An 18,652-nucleotide genomic window follows, 5' to 3' on the forward strand; every position below is an offset into this window, starting at 1 on the left:
GTAACATAATGTTTTTGAGTTGTGAAGTTCGGGATGTGTGTCGTTGCTTAAAAATCATGTTATGGATATCCTCCACCAAATAAATAATAAGTATGTTGTGTAATCCGGGATGCTGCTTCTTAATGCTGCCATAGGTTTATCTTGATGTTGCTGCATCGCCACCCAGGTATCATGCAATGGTTAAAAAAGCTTCCAGTATTTCTTGTTCGCAAAGAGTTTTATTTTGCACGCTAGATGTTTGGCGGTGAACTACATACGTAAAATTGAGTTAACACTGTCTCATGACTGACATAAGACTGACCTCAGACTGAAATTCTGGCTGCGTACAAATCACCTCTATTTGTGGTAGTTTTAAACAATTACTGTCATTTCTTTTTTTTTCTTTCTTTGGGCCTTGTCCCATGTCAGCGTGGGGTCAGCCTTGTTATTATGGATTTGGCAGTGTTAGTTGCAGAGGGTGGCCAGATACCCTTCCTACCCCCACCTCGAACCTTCTGGGACGTAAGTAGCGTACCTCAACTGTCTGCGTCAAGTGTAAGCCATGAAAGAGTGCGAACATGTACAGATGTCTGTGAGTCGTGTAACTGAGGCGGAACACGGGGACCAGCCCAGTATTCACCTAGCGGGATGTGGAAAATCGCATAAAAACCACATCCAGGCTGGCCGGCATACCGGCCCTCGTCATTAATCCGCCGAGGAGATTCAATCTGGGGTCGGCGCGTCTACCCGAGTCCAGGAAGCAGCGCATTAGCGCTCTTGCCTTCCCTGGCTGGTAAACAATTACTGTCATTGTTACATATTTAATTTTTAGATTTATACAATTAAAATTTTTACATACATCTTCCCAAATTACACAGAAATGTACATCAAATAAAAGTGAATAATTTTGTACAAAGACAGGAAAGAGTCTGTTTCTATTAAGACTATAAATTATATGTTTTATCATTGCAACAATACATTTTATTAATTTGCATGTATCATTTTACTTGCTGAAAGGATAATCACTCTATCATTTTCAGGATAACAGAGGGGTTAGTTTTATTGAATGAAAGGCCTAGATTCAATTAATTAAATTTTGTACGAGTAAAATTTTATATTTCTATATAGTCGTAATTACAGTTTTATTAACTAACACCAATTAGAACATGAGCACATTTAGTTCTGATTGAAAAAATCATCATGTCATATTTCTATTAGGGATACAAACAATTTTGTAACTTGAAAATATAAAATTAGCTGTCTTTTGATGACTACAAGTATCGGAACTTTAACCGTTAATTACTCCATAATTACAGTAGCAAAACTATTCCTACCATGTGACTGAAGTTTGTATAATGTACAAATTGTGATGGCACATCAGCTTTTAATCCAGCATGTTTCCTTCATTCTGCATACTGGTGAGGCCCAAGGTAAACAATGTCAAAAGAATAGCTTAAAAAAAAATCTTTCATGTTTTCGAATCCAGATAACCAGAAAAGACAAAATCAAAGCAGCAGTTTAAATTGGTGTAAATAACTGATATGACTGTGTTCTGGACGGTAGGGATGAGACTGGAAGAGGATACAGGATCCCAGAGAGGGTTGTGGTATTACACTGTACATGATAGCATTGTCAGCAAACAATCATAGATTGCTGTCCACCAGTTTATTTATGTATATAGAGAAGAACAGTGGTCCTATCACACTTCCCTGGGGCACTTCTGACGATACCCTTGTCTCTGATGAACACTTGCTGTCAAGGACAATATAATGGATTCTATTACTTAAGAAGTCTTCGAGCCACTTACATATCTGTGAATTTATTTCGTATACCTGTACCTTTATTAATAGCTTGCAGTGGGGGACTGTGTCAAATGCCTTCTGGAAGTCTAGAAGTATGAGATCTGCCTGTTGCCCTTCACCCATAGTTTGCAGTATATCATATGAGAAAAGGGCAAGCTGAGTTTTGCATGAGCTATGCTTTCTAAATGTATGCTGATTCGTCGACGTAAAGCTTCTCAGTCACAAGAAATGTTATTATATTCAAACTGAGAAATTTTTCAGGATTCTACAGCCAACCAATGTTAGGGATATTAGTCTGTAATTTTGTGGATCTGTTCTTCTAACCTTTTTATTTACTGGAGTTACCTGCACTTCTTTCCAGTCACTTGGGACTTTGTTTTGGGCGAGAGATTCATGGTAAATGCAGGCTAGGTAAGGAGCTAATGCCATAGACTACTCTTTGTAAAACTGATTTGGGATTTCAAATCTGTCAGTTGCATCTCTACGCTAGGGATGCTTATTGCTACGTTGTCCATTTGGGAGTCTGCCTGAAGCGCCAAATCAGCTGCTGCACCAGACTGTTAAATCAGGAACAAATGGAAGCCTTAGACCTGCTTAGTGATTTTACATAGGACCAGAATTTTCTTGGGTTCTCTGTCAGATCTTTTGCTAAGGTGTGTGATGGTGGTGGTTGGTGCATGCTTTATGCCAAGATCTTTTCACAGATGCACGAGTCTCTAGTAACCTTTGCTTGCCGTCATTTGTGCATTTTCTTTTGAACTGAGACTGCAACAGCCTCTGCTTCCTCAGCTTTTTCCGATTTCATTATTAAACCATGGCGGATCTTTCCCATTCTTTGTCCACTTACTAGGCACATAACTCTCCAGCCCAATATTTACAGTCCGCTTAAACTTTGCCCATAATTCCACTATATCCATCTTACTGGGACTAAGTGATGTCAATTCAGTGTCTAAGTGAGATGCTAACAACTACTTATCTGCTCTCCTAGTAGAAATGCTCTCCTAGACTCCTTGACTGATTTATTACCTTTTATAGCCATAATTGCTATAATGACATCATGATCGCTAATTCCTGTTTGCATATTAACCTTTCTGATAAGATCTGGCCTATTTGTAGCTAAAAGGTCTTTGGGCTGCCGAGCTTGTTGCTCAAGACATTTTTCAGAAAACATATTCAAAAGTATTTTGCATGACTATTTGTCTGTACTTCGCACAGTGAATCCTTAGACATCCCAGTCTATACTTGGTAGGTTAAGGTCACCTGCAACTAGTATTACGTGATCTGGGTATTTATGCATTACTGACAGTAGACTTTCTTTGAATGATTATGGAACTGTGACAGCAGAAGCGGATGACTGGTAAAAATATCCAACAATTTTCTTGTTTTACCGACACCTATTATACTTCACTGTCACACTCAACTTTGACCTCAGTAGAGACAATATTTTTGTGAACTGCAACGAACACTCCCTGTCCTGTGGCCTCTAATCTGCCTTTCCAATATATGTTCCATGACTTGCTAAATATCTCAGAGCTTTCTGCTTTGGGTTTCAGCCAACTCTTGATCCTACATATAACGTGAGTACGAGAACTTTCCTGGAGGACAGTAACTTCGTGAACTTTATTACAAATACTTTAACAGTTTACTGATAAAATTTGGGGACTTGAAGTGTCTGTACTCTGAACGCAATCTGACTTCCCTTGCTGCATATTGCTTGACGAGTGTTCATCAGAGCATCTCAAAATACTGCCTAGCCGAAAAAACCTTCATTGGCACTTCACAAGTACTCTGCTACTTGTATAGTTACTTCCTTTGTGTATTACATCCCTGACCTATTCAGGGGGGTTCTACAAATCCCCACATTACACAGGTTAGAAATCTGCAGCCAAGACTGTCACAGAATCAACAAAGCCTTTGATGGAGACCTTCCACTCGGCCTCAAACCAAAGAGCCCCAATCAACTCTGGGAACAGTGCTGCAAATCGTGAGCTCTGCTTGCACCCAACTCATGAGGCCAGCAGTCTTCATCACCTCCACCAGCCGTTTGTGCAAACCCATGTGACAGGAGTCATTGCTGCCAGTGTGAGCCACAAAATGCAGACTGCACCCTGCACACTCAATAGCCACAGGCGAGGCCACTTCACATCTTGGATAAGCCCCCCACCCCCCCTCCCTCCCTCCGGCAGACATGCTGAGTGCACATTGCTTCCTTTTCAGCCCTCAACATTCTCTGCATAAGGAGCTCCATAATGCGCATAATGTTAGAGCTCTCGATAACTAGTAAACCCCTTCCCGTGTGCCTGCTTGGACTTTGCTGAGGGAGTGGCCACCTGTCCATTCACATTGGCCACATTGGCCATCCATATTGAGAGATGCAAACACGTTAGCACACTCCACTCACCCTGCGGTGAGGGCAGATAAACCACGATGGGCGACACTGTGAGGTGCCTCGGAAGCAGAGCCCTTGCGCAAAACAAGCGGCACCTGAGGTGTCCCACATGACGCGCCAGATTCTCCACCACTGCTACACCCTGAGGCAGTAGCCTGAAGGTGACGGACTGTAGCCAAAAGCGCATTCAGCTGTCTGCGAACTGCGACCAGCTCCTCCTGCATCCACGCACAGCATGCACACGTCCTAACCATCCTCGCAAGACTAACTGAAGAAGTAAACTATAAAAGGAGACAACTTCCTATGCTCCAGATGTGTCACCAATGGATGCTGACATGTTAATAAGCTATGAAGCTGGCTCCTCAGTGAACAGCTATTGAGCTACAGGCTAAATGAATTCACCCTTGCAAAAAGCGAGGTTGAACTCTTATACAGAGAAGTACTATGACAAAAACACAGAAAAAGATAAACACTTAACTTGCTGCTCTGTAGATGTATATCAGCTGAGAGCTGGAGCCTGACTGACTAGCTTACCAAATGTATTGTCTATTACCTTTCGTAATAGTCAATTTTTCATTTTTGTAATAAATGGTTTCTGTAAAATTGCGTGAGGAAGACTGCAGAGCTCAAAACAAATGAACAACTCCTGCACTACAGACTGAATGAATTTACACTTACAAAACTGTGAGATTAATCCTAATCCTCTTTAAAAAAATACACACATAATTTACTAAATAGGTTGCGAGGAAAACAGAGAAAAGGATAAACATTTAACTTGCTGATTTGTAGATATATATCAGCCAAGAGCTGTGGCCTGATGTCTGGTGTAATAATGCACCAAGACCATTAGAGGGATGATGGGCACATCACCATGAAGCTGACATACGAAGCTAAACCTTCCGTTATAGTAAATTTTTTTGTAATAAGTGGTTTTTGTAAAATCGCTTGAAGTGCGCATGATGTTTTACTCATAATGGGGCTGCTGCACATTGACTAGCAAGCTAACCAGCATTCTCTGTGTGCACCTGTAGGAGCATATAGTTCACTGGACAGTGTGATGAGTCAGCACACAGACTACCAGCTTTCTTTCCAGACCCTGGCTTAGAGACAGGATGAAAGAAAAACCTCACTGATAAAATGGCTCCCATACTGCAGCAGAACATCAGTGGGTTCAGGACACATGTGAAGGAACTGCAACTACTAGTGCAGGAGTTTCCCCTGTTCTCATGTTTACAAGAAACCCATTTTAAGCTTACTGCCATCCATTGGGCACAATGCTGTACCCTCCACCACAAGGGTGACATGACAGGGGCAAGCTGAGGGAGGATAGCTGTGTTTCTTCACGATACATACCACTCTTCTGCACTATCCTTGGTCATTGAGCTGCAAACATTTGCAGTTGAAGGTCATATTGGTCAGAGGATCGCCATGTGGTCACTGTATTTGCCTCCACAAGAAGCAATAGATTCTTACGCTCTCACAGATCTTACTAACTCCCAGTACTTTTTGTCCTTTTGTGAGACTTAAATGCCCATAATGTGTTATGAGGCTTCCAGTCTTCTTGCCCCAGGGGTCAAGCATTAGAGAGCCTTATGATATCTTGAAACGGGCAATCCAACTCATTTTGACTGTGCTACTGGGCTATCCCCAGCCTTAGATCTCTCTTTCTGCTCCTCAGCAGTTGCAGATTCTGCTCAGTGGAGGTTACTGTTGATCTTCATTCCAGTGATGACTTCTTACTCTGGATCCACCTACCAGATGGAGCAGTACTGAAAAGTAAACCACATAGATGGATGATCAGCAGACATAACTAGACTCTGTTTAGCCAACTGACTGTGTTTGAACACTGAGGCAGCTGAATGAACTACATCACCTGAGTGATCCACCATGCTGCCGACTTACCCATCCCAAAGTCCTTATGTAATCTTAGAAGGCAGCCTGTACCTTAGTGAATTGAGGAATGGCACTCTGCAGTTGGGGTCAGGTGTTAAGCTCTGTGACGGTTTAAGTTCCGCACAACTGTAGAAAACCTTAGAGCTTTACAAATAGCTAGAACCGGGGCCTGACACACAATCAATAAGAGCAAGAGAAGCTCATGGCAAGAGTTCCTGTGCTCTATCAGTCACACCACTTGTTTTGCGGAAGTATGGAGGCCATCAGAAGGATTTCTGGTAAATGAATTTGTGTATGTATTGCAGCGGTGCTGAACCAGGGATGTCTCCAAATAACACCATAAGACATCGTCCAGACAGTGGCACTGCGTTTTGCAATGAATACTGACACTGCCGGGCACGATCCAGCATTTTGCTGCTACTGTGCAACGTGGAACTTCAAATTCACCAATTCTTTGTCCTATAATTGCTCTTTCTCCATGTGGGAGTTGTATTGAGCACTGTCTGTGGCTTGTGATACTGTGCGCAGTTACAACCAAATCCGATGCAGCAGGCTGCAAAACTAGCAATCAGCCACACTGGAAATACTCATAGTGTGTTTTAATTTGACGGTGGACAAGTTCTCAGTTGGTGAGGTGAGGCACTTTTGATACCTCTCCTCAAACCAGGAAAGCAGAAAATGCGTCCCAGTAGTTTCCTGGGTGTCACTTTAACACACTGTGTAGGAAAGTCCTTGGAGCGAATTCAGCATCGGTTCAGGAGACAGCAGTCAACTGTTGACTACCTGACCCTGATGGAGGTGGCTATCCAGCAGTATTATATTGGCGTATTTTAAGTGTCACCCTCTTTGCCATTGCCATTAACAGTATGACATCTATGGTGAGGAGTCTTGTGGCCAATTCTGCAGTTCTGTCCCTCCTCCAAAACTACAACAGTGACTCCATTACTTACAACTTACAGTGAAGAGGCTGGAGGAGTGAGTTGCAAAGACCAGTATTACAGTTTCTGCAGATAAATAAATGTGTGTGTGTGTGTGTTTTATTTTTATCGTTCTCATTGTATTTTTAATGTACTTGACTTGCATACAAGGCATACCATTCTACACTTTAAAGACATGGCGAAGTTTCTGGGCCACATTTTTGATTCCAAACTGTTGTGGTTACCATAACTAAATGACAAAGGGGAAGAACACAGAAGGTACTGGGTATCTTAAAGTGCCTTAGCCTCAGGACAGGATGAGTATGCTGCAGTATTTTTAGGGCTTTTATGAGACTGCAGCTAGACCATGGATGCACAGTGTATGAATCAACAAGCTGTTCATGCCTGAAGATTATTGACACTAATCACCTTGAGGAGATCAGGCTGGCCACGGATGATAACAGGACCAGTCCCATACACAGTCACTTTGATGAGCCTGGGGAACCACCACTCACCATCTGGCCGCAGCTCCTCATTGTGTCAAGCATGTAAGGTCCTCACTGCTCTTATTTCACGAGCATACCATACTGTTGCTCATGAGACTTTGTAACACCTTTTCTCCAATTGTCCACGAGCAACTAGGCTGTTTGGGATCTGCGTGAAACATATACTGGAGTAATTTGGTATGGGGCAAGTACAAACTCAAATCCAGGTTTTTAACTGACTGTCCCCCTGGTTACAGTAGAGGCTCAAATTAATTTTAGATTTAAAATGGTGCTGGAGAGGTTGCACTCCTCCATCTCATACGATATTTTATGATTTTTTTAATGAGCACCACAAGTTCATAGCTGTATTATCAGATGGATGTAAACAGATGACTCCGTTGGTTTTCCTGATTGTGTCCTCAAGATCCAGTTGCTCAAGACTTCACTGTTTTCAATGTGGAATTATACACGACTTAGCAGGTAGGGAGCAGATGATATGTGATGCAACAGTAAATTTCTTGAATATTCTGACACCCTGTGTTCATTACCTCTCTACAACACTTGTACCCAGCAGATAAAGTAGTCCTGAATATCCAGTAGGCCCGCGCTCCACCTTTCTGCTGGATGCCTGGGCACATTTGTAGGCAGACGTAGTAACCAAGGATGCATTTTGTGATCCTCGGGTAGTTCAGTGTGCCGTCCCTATCCACACTATCGCCTTGCTGTTAAGGTACAGTGTCATCAGTCAGTGGGAAGAAGAGTGCCTGGAAGTGACAGACAATAAGCTGCATCTGATAAAGTCAACAATGCAGCTGTGGCATACCTCTTTCCAACAACATTGACAGGATGGAATCTTTCTCTCTCATCTTTCTGTAATGACACAGCCGTATGATGGAGTGGTGCTTGTGGCGTGCAGGTCACAAGAGCACAGTGGCTCATTTGCCAACAGATTTTCACAATATTTTTACTGACAATGAGTCAAACATAGTATGTGTTTTACGATTTTTTGAACTGTCCGAATTGTTCCCTCAAATTTTAATGAGAAGTTTCTAAAATGTTATCAGTGTGGCTGGCTCATTCATGTTTTTTGTAAGTGATCACCCAGCCACATATTCTGTGTCCTTATTTTCATTTGCCTCTTGTTTTAGATGTATTTTAGTTGATAATTTATTTTAGTGTGATTGTGCAATTCACCATGGGTGAGATTTGGAGAGGGTGAGTGGAATTTTACATCAGATTGCTTCAAACTAATTTTATCACATTTTTGGTGTTTCACCCACATTCGTTACTTCTAATTGTCTTAATGGTTCAGGTATCCTTGCCATTGGGTACCTCCCAACCACCCCCCCCCCCCCCCCCCCCCACACACACACACGGGAACTATCTAATTCGTTTTACCAAACTTTTTGCATTATTTGCTGTGATTTGTTACCATGCAGTAACCTCGTTACCCAAAATCATATTATCAATATACTTATTCTTAAACACCAACTCTGTTGTATTCAATTTTTGAGATTCAAAAGACTTTCTACTGATGTGTTTATTCCAGCAACTGTCAACCTCTGTGCCCAACTGCAGTGCATTTACAAGCCTTAAATCTCCATCTGACCATCCTGATTTAGGTTTTATTAGGTTTTATTAAATTGTTTAATGTGCATTAATCAAAATAATTAAATGTTACTGTGTTAGCTATACCAGTTTACATTGCTTATGTTAATCTGTACATTCTTAAGTAATATGGGCAGTGCTTGCATCAGAATTATGCTTGTCACCGTTCCTTATCTAATTTCATTGTTACTTCTTTTTGTAGTGGAGGAGCAGAGCTGCTGTTTGGCAAAGTGAAGAAACATACACTGGAGTTGCCCCATACTGACAAGACATGTAAGTGAAATTTCATGAAAGAGTTCACAAATTGAGTTTTCACTTTTGCCATTTGATATGTATGAGTAAGGCTGTTTACTGAGTGGTTGATTTTACACAGCAGATATCATGGTGGTACAGTGATAGCATAAATATGTGAAAATTACAAGTGTAAAATAATTGCAATGTCTTAATTTGTGAGAACTGTAGCACCTTGAGGGTAGGATGCAATCGTCGTTGGTGCCAAAGTCAGGTCAATGCCAGGAGTTCAATGGAGCGCCATTCAGGAGTATGGGTATGCCATTTCAGAGGTAGATGCCTGTCTGATCCCTGAAGGTGGTATTAAAATAGGTTCGCAACATTAAAACACTTATTGTCAATAAAATATGACAGTTGAGATATATAATAATAATATGAAAAGGAAAGAGGCTACTCACCATGTAGCAGGACGCTGAGTCACAGATAGGCACAACAAAAAGACTGTCACAAATAAGCTTTCGGCCTCATCAAAAATAGACGACAGACACACACACCCACAAATGCAACACACACATATAACTGCACTCTCTGGCAGCTGAAGCCACACTGCGAACAGCAGCTCCAGCAGCCAGCAGTGGCAGTGCGTGATGGGAATGGCAACTGGGTGGGGGTAAGGAGGAGGCTGGGGCAGGGAGGGGAAGGGATAGTAGGGTAGGGCTGAGGGACAGTGAAGTGCTGCTGGTGACCGTGCAGGGATGCAGTGGAGAGAGGGTTGGGCAGCTAGGTGCTAGCCCTCACTAACATAGTCCTGCAAAACCATATCAGTCAGGCCCAAACCTCCATGCAGTACCTTCTCTCCATCTGCAAAATTCTCCTGCTATGCAATCTCAAATTCCTGGAACCCATAACACACATTGAAACTCTTGCCCTCCAGGAACTAGAGCAACATGCTCAACGCAACCTCAAAAAACTCTCCACCCTGCTCACTTCGTACTCCCACTTTGTAGTACCACTGTCCAGTACCTCTACAATAACCTCAAAACCTCCTCCACATCCCCTCATAGCTGACAAACCCTGTCTTGCAGGGCTAATACATTTACCCCACCCTCCAAAACTCCCTCCCATCACCACACAAAATGCAGAAGCTAAACAGAGCTCAAACACAGTCATGAACCTTTCCTATAAAGCCATAGCCCCCCCAGAAATATCAGTCCTTTAAAAGGCTTCACCTTTTGCCCCACTCGGAAAATTCAGTCGTGCAGGACTTGTTAATGACCTCTCCTTCTCCTGGTCCCTACAGTGGAAACACTTTTTTGCCACCAACCCTACCAATCAGACTCAACCAAAGACCAATGTTGAACACTGCCTGACTCAGTACACTCCTCCATCCATCTGTGATCCAGCCCCACTGCCCCCATATCACCTCATTAACTTTTCAGAATTTCTTAACCTCGAACCTTGCCTCACCATCATTCCCTAAATCCCTCAACATGCAAACTAACCTTACATCCTCAGAAAGAACCACAGCCATCTAAAAACTGATTCTGACCGTCTAATACTACCTGTGGACAAAGGCTCCACCACTGTTGTTTTGAACTGCAAAGATTACCTGGCAGAAGGACTCTGCCAATTGTCAGATACGTCCACCTACAAACCTTGCCACTGTGACCCCATATCAGAAACCCAGCAGGATCTCCAGCCACTCCTCAAGTCCTTAGGCCCATCCCAGAACCTCTCCCTGGAGTCCATCTCTCTGCTCACCTCTCTACCAGCCCCCCCCCCCTCCCCCCCGCCCCCTTCTACTTGCTCCAATGAACCTAATCTCTGCTCTCGTAGACCAACCCCTTCAACCTATTACCCTCCTATAGAAAAGATACCAGCCATTTCCTCCATCGACTCTACGCAGTTCGTGTCCCTTTACTACACTGCACCCTGCTCGTCACTGTTGGTGCCACCTCTGTTTACACTAACACCTCTAATGCCCATGGCCTTACCTCTATTGAACACTACCTTTCCCAATGTCCGACGGATTCCAAACCAGTAACCTCCTTCCTAGTTGCCATATCCAACTATAGCCGCACCCACAATTACTTCTATGAAGGCATTACCTACAAACAATCCCAGGGTATGGCTGTGGGCACCTGCATGTCACTATCCTATGCCAACCTATTCATCAGTCATCTAGAGGAGTCCTTCCTACACACCCAGAATTCTAAACCCCTCACCTGGTTCAGATTCATTGATGTCATCTTAATGATCTGGATTGAGGGTGTGGACATCCTCACCACATTCCTCCAGAACCTGTGGAGGTGTGCTCCCTGCCGCCGTTGGATAAGCAGCTGCCAGCAGAAAGTCATATACTCGTAGCTCACTTATTTGTTACATAGTTTAATTCTTAATTTCTTTGCGTGTTTTTGGTACTTGCATTGTCTAATTCATAAATTGCGGGCGTATTATAGTATTTGAGAGTTGTAGCATCGCGTTTTAGTACCTGAATAGCGTAAAATTGCGTAGTCTCCTTCCGCTGCCGAGCAGTGTGTCAGCAGTGCGCAAGTAGCAGCATTACTGCATTTACTAGGCAATCTTGTATTTTAATAACCGTTTAAATTTTGTGTCGATTTGTTTGTGCTCTCTGTAGATTAGTTCAGACGTTCTTTGCACAACAGTTTTTAGCATGGATAGAGACTGCAACTGCTGTGTTCGGATGCAGGCTGAGTTGGCATCCCTTCGCTCCCAGTTTCAGGCAGTGTTGGCTTCGGTCACACAGCTACACAGCTTGAGGCTGTTGCCAATGGGCATCACTGTGGGAGTCTGGATGGGGGTTTGTCGGGGACGGCCAGCTTGTCCCACACATCCCCCGATCAGACTAAGACTGTGGCTGCCCGGGATACTGCCCACATTGAGGCTGATCCCTCACCTGTGGTAGAGTGGGAGGTCGTCTCGAGGTGTGGCAGGGGGCGAAAGACATTCCGGAGGGCTGAACGGAAGGCCTCTCCAGTTTGTCTGACGAACCGGTTTCAGGCTCTGTCTCAGGCTGATACTGATCTTCGGCCTGACATGGCTGCTTGTCCTGTTCCAGAGGTTGCCCGTCAGTCTGCAAGATCTGGGCGGTCGCAGAGGGTGGGCTTACTGAGTTGGGAGCTCCAACGACAGGCGCGTAATGGGGCCCCTTAGGGATATGGCAGCAAGAGAGGGGAAGAAAACCAATGTGCACTCCATGTGCATACCGGGGGGAGTCATTCCAGATGTGGAAAGGGTCCTTCCGGATGCCATGAAGGGTACAGGGTGCACCCATCTGCAGGTGGTCGCTCATGTCGGCACCAATGATGTGTGTCGCTATGGATCGGAGGAAATCCTCTCTGGCTTCCGGCGGCTATCTGATTTGGTGAAGACTGCCAGTCTCACTAGCGGGATGAAAGCAGAGCTCACCATCTGCAGCATCGTCGACAGGACTGACTGCGGACCTTTGGTACAGAGCCGAGTGGAGGGTCTGAATCAGAGGCTGAGACGGTTCTGCGACCGTGTGGGCTGCAGATTCCTCGACTTGCGCCATAGGGTGGTGGGGTGTCAGGTTCCGCTGGATAGGTCAGGAGTCCACTACGCACAGCAAGCGGCTACACGGGTAGCAGGGGTTGTGTGGCGTGGATTGGGCGGTTTTTTAGGTTAGATGGCCTCGGGCAAGTACAGAAAGGGCAACAGCCTCAAAGGGTGCGGGGCAAAGTCAGGACATGCGGGGACCAAGCAGCAATCGGTATTGTAATTGTAAACTGTCAAAGCTGCAATGGTAAAGTACCGGAACTTCAAGCGCTGATAGAAAGCACTGAAGCTGAAATCATTATAGGTAAAGAAAGCTGGCTGAAGCCAGAGATAAATTCTACCGAAATTTTTCAAAGGCACAGACAGTGTTTAGAAAGGATAGATTGCATGCAACCGGTGGTGACGTGTTTGTTGCTGTTAGTAGTAGTTTATCCTGTAGTGAAGTAGAAGTGGATAGTTCCTGTGAATTATTATGGGTGGAGGTTACACTCAACAACCAAGCTAGGTTAATAATTGGCTCCTTTTACTGACCTCCCGACTCAGCAGCATTAGTGGCAGAACAACTGAGAGAAAATTTGGAATACATTTCACATAAATTTTCTCAGCATGTTATAGTCTTAGGTGGAGATTTCAATTTACCAGATGTAGACTGGGACATTCAGATGTTTAGGACAGGTGGTAGGGACAGAGCATCGAGTGACATTATACTGAGTGCACTATCCGAAAATTACCTTGAGCAATTCAACAGATAACCGACTCGTGGAGATAACATCTTGGACCTACTGATAACAAACAGACCCGAGCTTTTCGACTCTGTAAGTGCAGAACAGGGAATCCGTGATCATAAGGCCGTTGCAGCATCCCTGAATATGGAAGTTAATAGGAATATAAAAAAAGGGAGGAAGGTTTATCTGTTTAGCAAGAGTAATAGAAGGCAGATTTCAGACTACCTAACAGATCAAAACGAAAATTTCTGTTCCAACACTGACAATGTTGAGTGTTTATGGAAAAAGTTCAAGGCAATCGTAAAATGCGTTTTAGACAGGTACGTGCCGAGTAAAACTGTGAGGGACAGGAAAAAACCCACCGTGGTTCAACAACAAAGTTAGGAAACTACTGCGAAAGCAAAGAGAGCTTCACTCCAAGTTTAAACTCAGCCAAAACCTCTCAGACAAACAGAAGCTAAATGATGTCAAAGTTAGCGTAAGGAGGGCTATGCGTGAAGCGTTCAGTGAATTCGAAAGTAAAATTCTATGTAGCGACTTGGCAGAAAATCCTAGGAAGTTCTTGTCTTACGTTAAATCAGTAAGTGGCTCGAAACAGCATATCCAAACACTCTGGGATGATGATGGCATTGAAACAGAGGATGACACGCGTAAAGCTGAAATACTAAACACCTTTTTCCAAAGCTGTTTCACAGAGGAAGACCACACTGCAGTTCCTTCTCTAAATCATCGCACAAATGAAAAAATGGCTGTCATTGAAATAAGTGTCCAAGGAATAGAAAAGCAAGTGGAATCACTCAACAGAGGAAGGTCCACTGGACCTGACGGGATACCAATTCGATTCTACACAGAGTACGCGAAAGCACTTGCCCCCCTTCTAACAGCCGTGTACCGCAAGTCTCTAGAGGAACGGAAGGTTCCAAATGATTGGAAAAGAGCACAGGTAGTACCATTCTTCAAGAAGGGTCGTTGAGCAGATGCGCAAAACTATAGACCTATATCTCTGACGTCGATGTGTTGTAGAATTTTAGAACATGTTTTTTGCTCGAGTATCATGTCGTTTTTGGAAACACAGTATCTACTCTGTAGGAATCAACATGGATTCCGGAAACAGCGATTGTGTGAGACCCAACTCGCGTTATTTGTTCATGAGACCCAGAAAATATTAGATACAGGCTCCCAGGTAGATGCTACTTTCCTTGACTTCCGGAAGGCATTTGATACAGTTCCGCTCTGTCGCCTGATAAACAAAGTAAGAGCCTACGGAATATCAGACCAGCTGTGTGGCTGGATTGAAGAGTTTTTAGCAAACGGAACACAGCATCTTGTTATCAATGGAGAGACGTCTACAGATGTTAAAGTAACCTCTGGCGGGCCACAGGGGAGTGTTATGGACCATTGCTTTTCACAATATATATTAATGACCTAGTAGATAGTGTTGGAAGTTCCATGCGGCTTTTCGCGGATGATGCTGTAGTATACAGAGAAGTTGCAGCATTAGAAAATTGTAGTGAAATGCAGGAAGATCTGCAGCGGATAGGCATTTGGTGCAGGGAGTGGCAACTGACCCTTAGCATAGACAAATGTAATATATTGCGAATACATAGAAAGAAGGATCCTTTATTGTATGATTATATGATAGCGGAACAAACACTGGTAGCAGTTACTTCTGTAAAATATCCGGGAGTATCCGTGCGGAACGATTTGAAGTGGAATGATCATATAAAATTAATTGTTGGTAAGGCGGGTACCAGATTGAGATTCATTGGGAGAGTCCTTAGAAAATGTAGTCCATCAACAAAGGAGGTGGCTTACAAAACACTCGTTCGACCTATACTTGAGTATGGCTCATCAGTGTGGGATCCGTACCAGATCGGCTTGACGGAGGAGGTAGAGAAGATCCAAAGAAGAGCGGCGCGTTTCGTCACAGGGTTATTTGGTAACCGTGATAGCGTTACGGAGATGTTTAGCAAACTCAAGTGGCAGACTCTGCAAGAGAGGCGCTCTGCATCGCGGTGTAGCTTGCTCGCCATGTTTCGAGATGGTGCGTTTCTGGATGAGGTATCGAATATATTGCTTGCCCCTACTTATACCTCCCGAGGAGATCACGAATGTAAAATTAGAGAGATTCGAGCGCGCACGGAGGCTTTCAGACAGTCGTTCTTCCCGCGAACAATACGCGACTGGAACAGAAAAGGGAGGTAATGACAGTGGCTTGTAAAGTGCCCTCCGCCACACACTGTTGGGTGGCTTGCGGAGTATAAATGTAGATGTAGATGTAGAACCTCAACAATCCGCCATTTGCTACACCTGGTCCTAGTCAACACAAGAAGCTGCCTTCCTAGATGTTGACCTCCACCTCAAATATGGCTACATACCAAACCTACTAACTCCACTTTGACAGCCGTCACCCGTTCCATATCAAGAAGTCCCTTTCATACAGCCTAGCCACCTCTGTTCATTGCATCTGCAGTGAAAAACGGTCCTTCTAAAAAAATACCGAGGGTCTGACTGAAGCCTTCACAGACCGTAATTATCCTCTCAAAAGCAAATGTCCCATGCCTTATCTTTCCAGTCTCTCGCCACCTTCCAAAGTTTCACCGACTGGCCACAGAGCAGCATTCCTCTCGTAACTCAGTACGACCCAGGGCAGGAGCAACTGAATTACATTTTCCTCCAGGGTGTCGACTACCTCTCGTCATTCCCTGGAATGAGTAATATCCTGTCCACTATCCTTGCCACCCCTTCCACAGGGTTTCTGTTGTCCACCAAACTTACACAATATACTTGTCTATCTGTACACACCACCTGCTCTCAACTCCTTACCTCATGGCTTATATCCCTGTAATAGATGTAAACCTGTCCCATACATCCCTCTCTCCAGTCTGGTCACAAACATCACCTATCCCATCAAAGGTAGGGCTATAGGGCTACCTGAGACACCAGTCATGTGATCTACAAACTAAGCTGCATTGTATGTGGGCATGACAACCAACAAGCCGTCTGTCCGCATGAATGGCCACCGTCAAACTGTGGCCATAAAAGTGGACCATCTTGTTGCTGAGCATGCTGCCCAACATGACATCTTTCATTTCAGTGCTGCTTTACAGTCTGTGCCATATGGATCCATCCCACCAACAGCAGCTTTTCTGAATTGCACAAGTGGGAACTCTCCCTGCAATATATCCTATGTTCCTGTAACCTTCCTGGCCTCAACCTTTGTTAACATTGTCCTTACCCATCCAGCCCCTTCCCTGTTCCCATTCCAGCACTAGGCAGCCCTCATTCCACCATCGCACCCAGTCTTTTTACTTCTCTCCTTTTCCGCAACCCCCTCTCTCCTTCCTCTCCACTGCCCACCACCTAACCTCCCGAGTGCACCTAGCTTCCCTACCCTCTCTTCAACTTGTCCCTGCATGCTCCCCAGCAGCACTTCACTGTCCCCCACCCGTACCCTACTATCCCTCCCCCAGTTCCTTACTCCCACTAGTTGCTACTTTGCCGGCCGGGTGGCCGAGCGGTTCTAGGCGTTACAGTCTGGAACCGCACGACTGTTATGGTCGCAGGTTCGAATCCTGCCTCAGGCATGGATGTGTGTGATGTCCTTAGGTTAGTTAGGTTTAAGTAGTTCTAAGTTCTAGGGGACTGATGACCTCAGAAGTTAAGTCCCATAGTGCTCAGAGTCATTTTTTAGTTGCTACTTCCATCATGCACTGCTGCTGCTGCTCGCAGTGTAGCTCCAGCTGCCAGAGAGTGCAGTTATATGTGTATGAGAGTTGCATTTGTGTGTGTGTGTGTGTGACAGTATTTTTGTTGTGACTATCTGCGACTCAGCATCTCCGGTGTATGGTGAGTAGCAACTTTCCTTTTCATATTATTGTTACAGTCATCCTGGATTTTCCATTGTTTGACAGTTGAGATATGGACATTCAGCAAGTGCAGAAGTGCAGGCTGCAAGCGACCACCCTGTATGTACTGACCAGGGTGTGGTTCACAGCCACAGTGGCGGTGGCTGAGTTGATGGTGTGCACCAGTGTTGTCACAAGGACATTGCCCCATGAAATTAGTACATGGTGGCATCTGTGTTGTTCAGGGCAACTAACAGCTTCCTAGAGAAGGAAGGGCACCCATGACTCCATTGTTCTCTGCACACATGCAAGAGATCTGCCAGTTCTGCTCGGAGTATGTTAATTTGTGCAGAGACACATGTAACATCCAGTGGCATCGAAGCCTGCCACAGGAATAGAGATGGGTGGCAGCTGTGACATGTCTGCATGACGACGGATGACGATCTGCACCCAGGCCCTGCATCCAGAAGGCCTGCTGGATGGTGATGGTCACCGCTCCACATCAGTCTTGATTCACTTGGCGTTGTGGCTCACAGCATCCAAGTCATTCCAGACAGGACCAAGTGGATCTCATGTGTTCTGGTACAGTGAGGTGGCAATGACTTCATTTGTTCTGTTTTTCTCATCTGGCCAGCCCTGTGGGTTGCTTCAGAATTTCACACTTTTACCTGTCAGACACGCTTTCTGCCATGTCAGTATACTGAGTAGCTACTCTTGTGTCTGACGTAAGCTTTCTTGTGACACTTTGCGCAGTCAGTATTGTGATGATAGCTCTCCGTTGCCTCGATGTCATTCTGCTATGTTGATGGCTTGGATGCCCAGCTCATTCAGGGTGTAGTAATAGCTTATGTGTTCACTGCTGCACCATCAGTGGTCCTTTCTTTCTGGAATTATGCCAGGCTATGTGCCCCTTCTGTTCTTTGTCTTTCGTTGCTAGGGAAGGTCTCTGAAATGTTTCTGGCTGCACCAAGTGTACCATTGTGTTATGCAACAGAATGTACATGTCATTTCCAATTAGGGACATCTGTGCATTCCTGCCCTTTATTAGGTGATGTATTTATAAAAAGCTTCTTTAAGTTGTGAAGTCTCAGCAAATCTCTTTCGGTAGAACATCGAGCTGTCTATAACTGTAGCACACATTTGTTGGTTAATGTTAATTGTCATCGCATTCATAATTATTTGTGTGGCTATTTTTAACATTCATGTACCATTTTGTTCCATATAAGGAAGTATCACCT

General features: G+C 44.4%; 1 protein-coding gene across 1 annotated transcript in view; it reads left to right on the top strand.

Moving 5' to 3' along the window:
• The window catches only part of LOC126259729 (ubiquitin-related modifier 1), a 60,678-nt gene that overhangs the window by 25,408 nt on the left and 16,618 nt on the right, over window positions 1–18,652 (top strand). Inside the window, exon 2 of the mRNA XM_049956710.1 lies at window positions 9,276–9,346. Within this exon, the coding sequence (XP_049812667.1) occupies window positions 9,276–9,346 (71 nt within the window). The remainder of the gene's footprint in view (window positions 1–9,275; window positions 9,347–18,652) is intronic.

Source organism: Schistocerca nitens, chromosome 5, assembly GCF_023898315.1.
Source record: "Schistocerca nitens isolate TAMUIC-IGC-003100 chromosome 5, iqSchNite1.1, whole genome shotgun sequence".
Lineage (NCBI taxonomy): Eukaryota > Metazoa > Arthropoda > Insecta > Orthoptera > Acrididae > Schistocerca > Schistocerca nitens.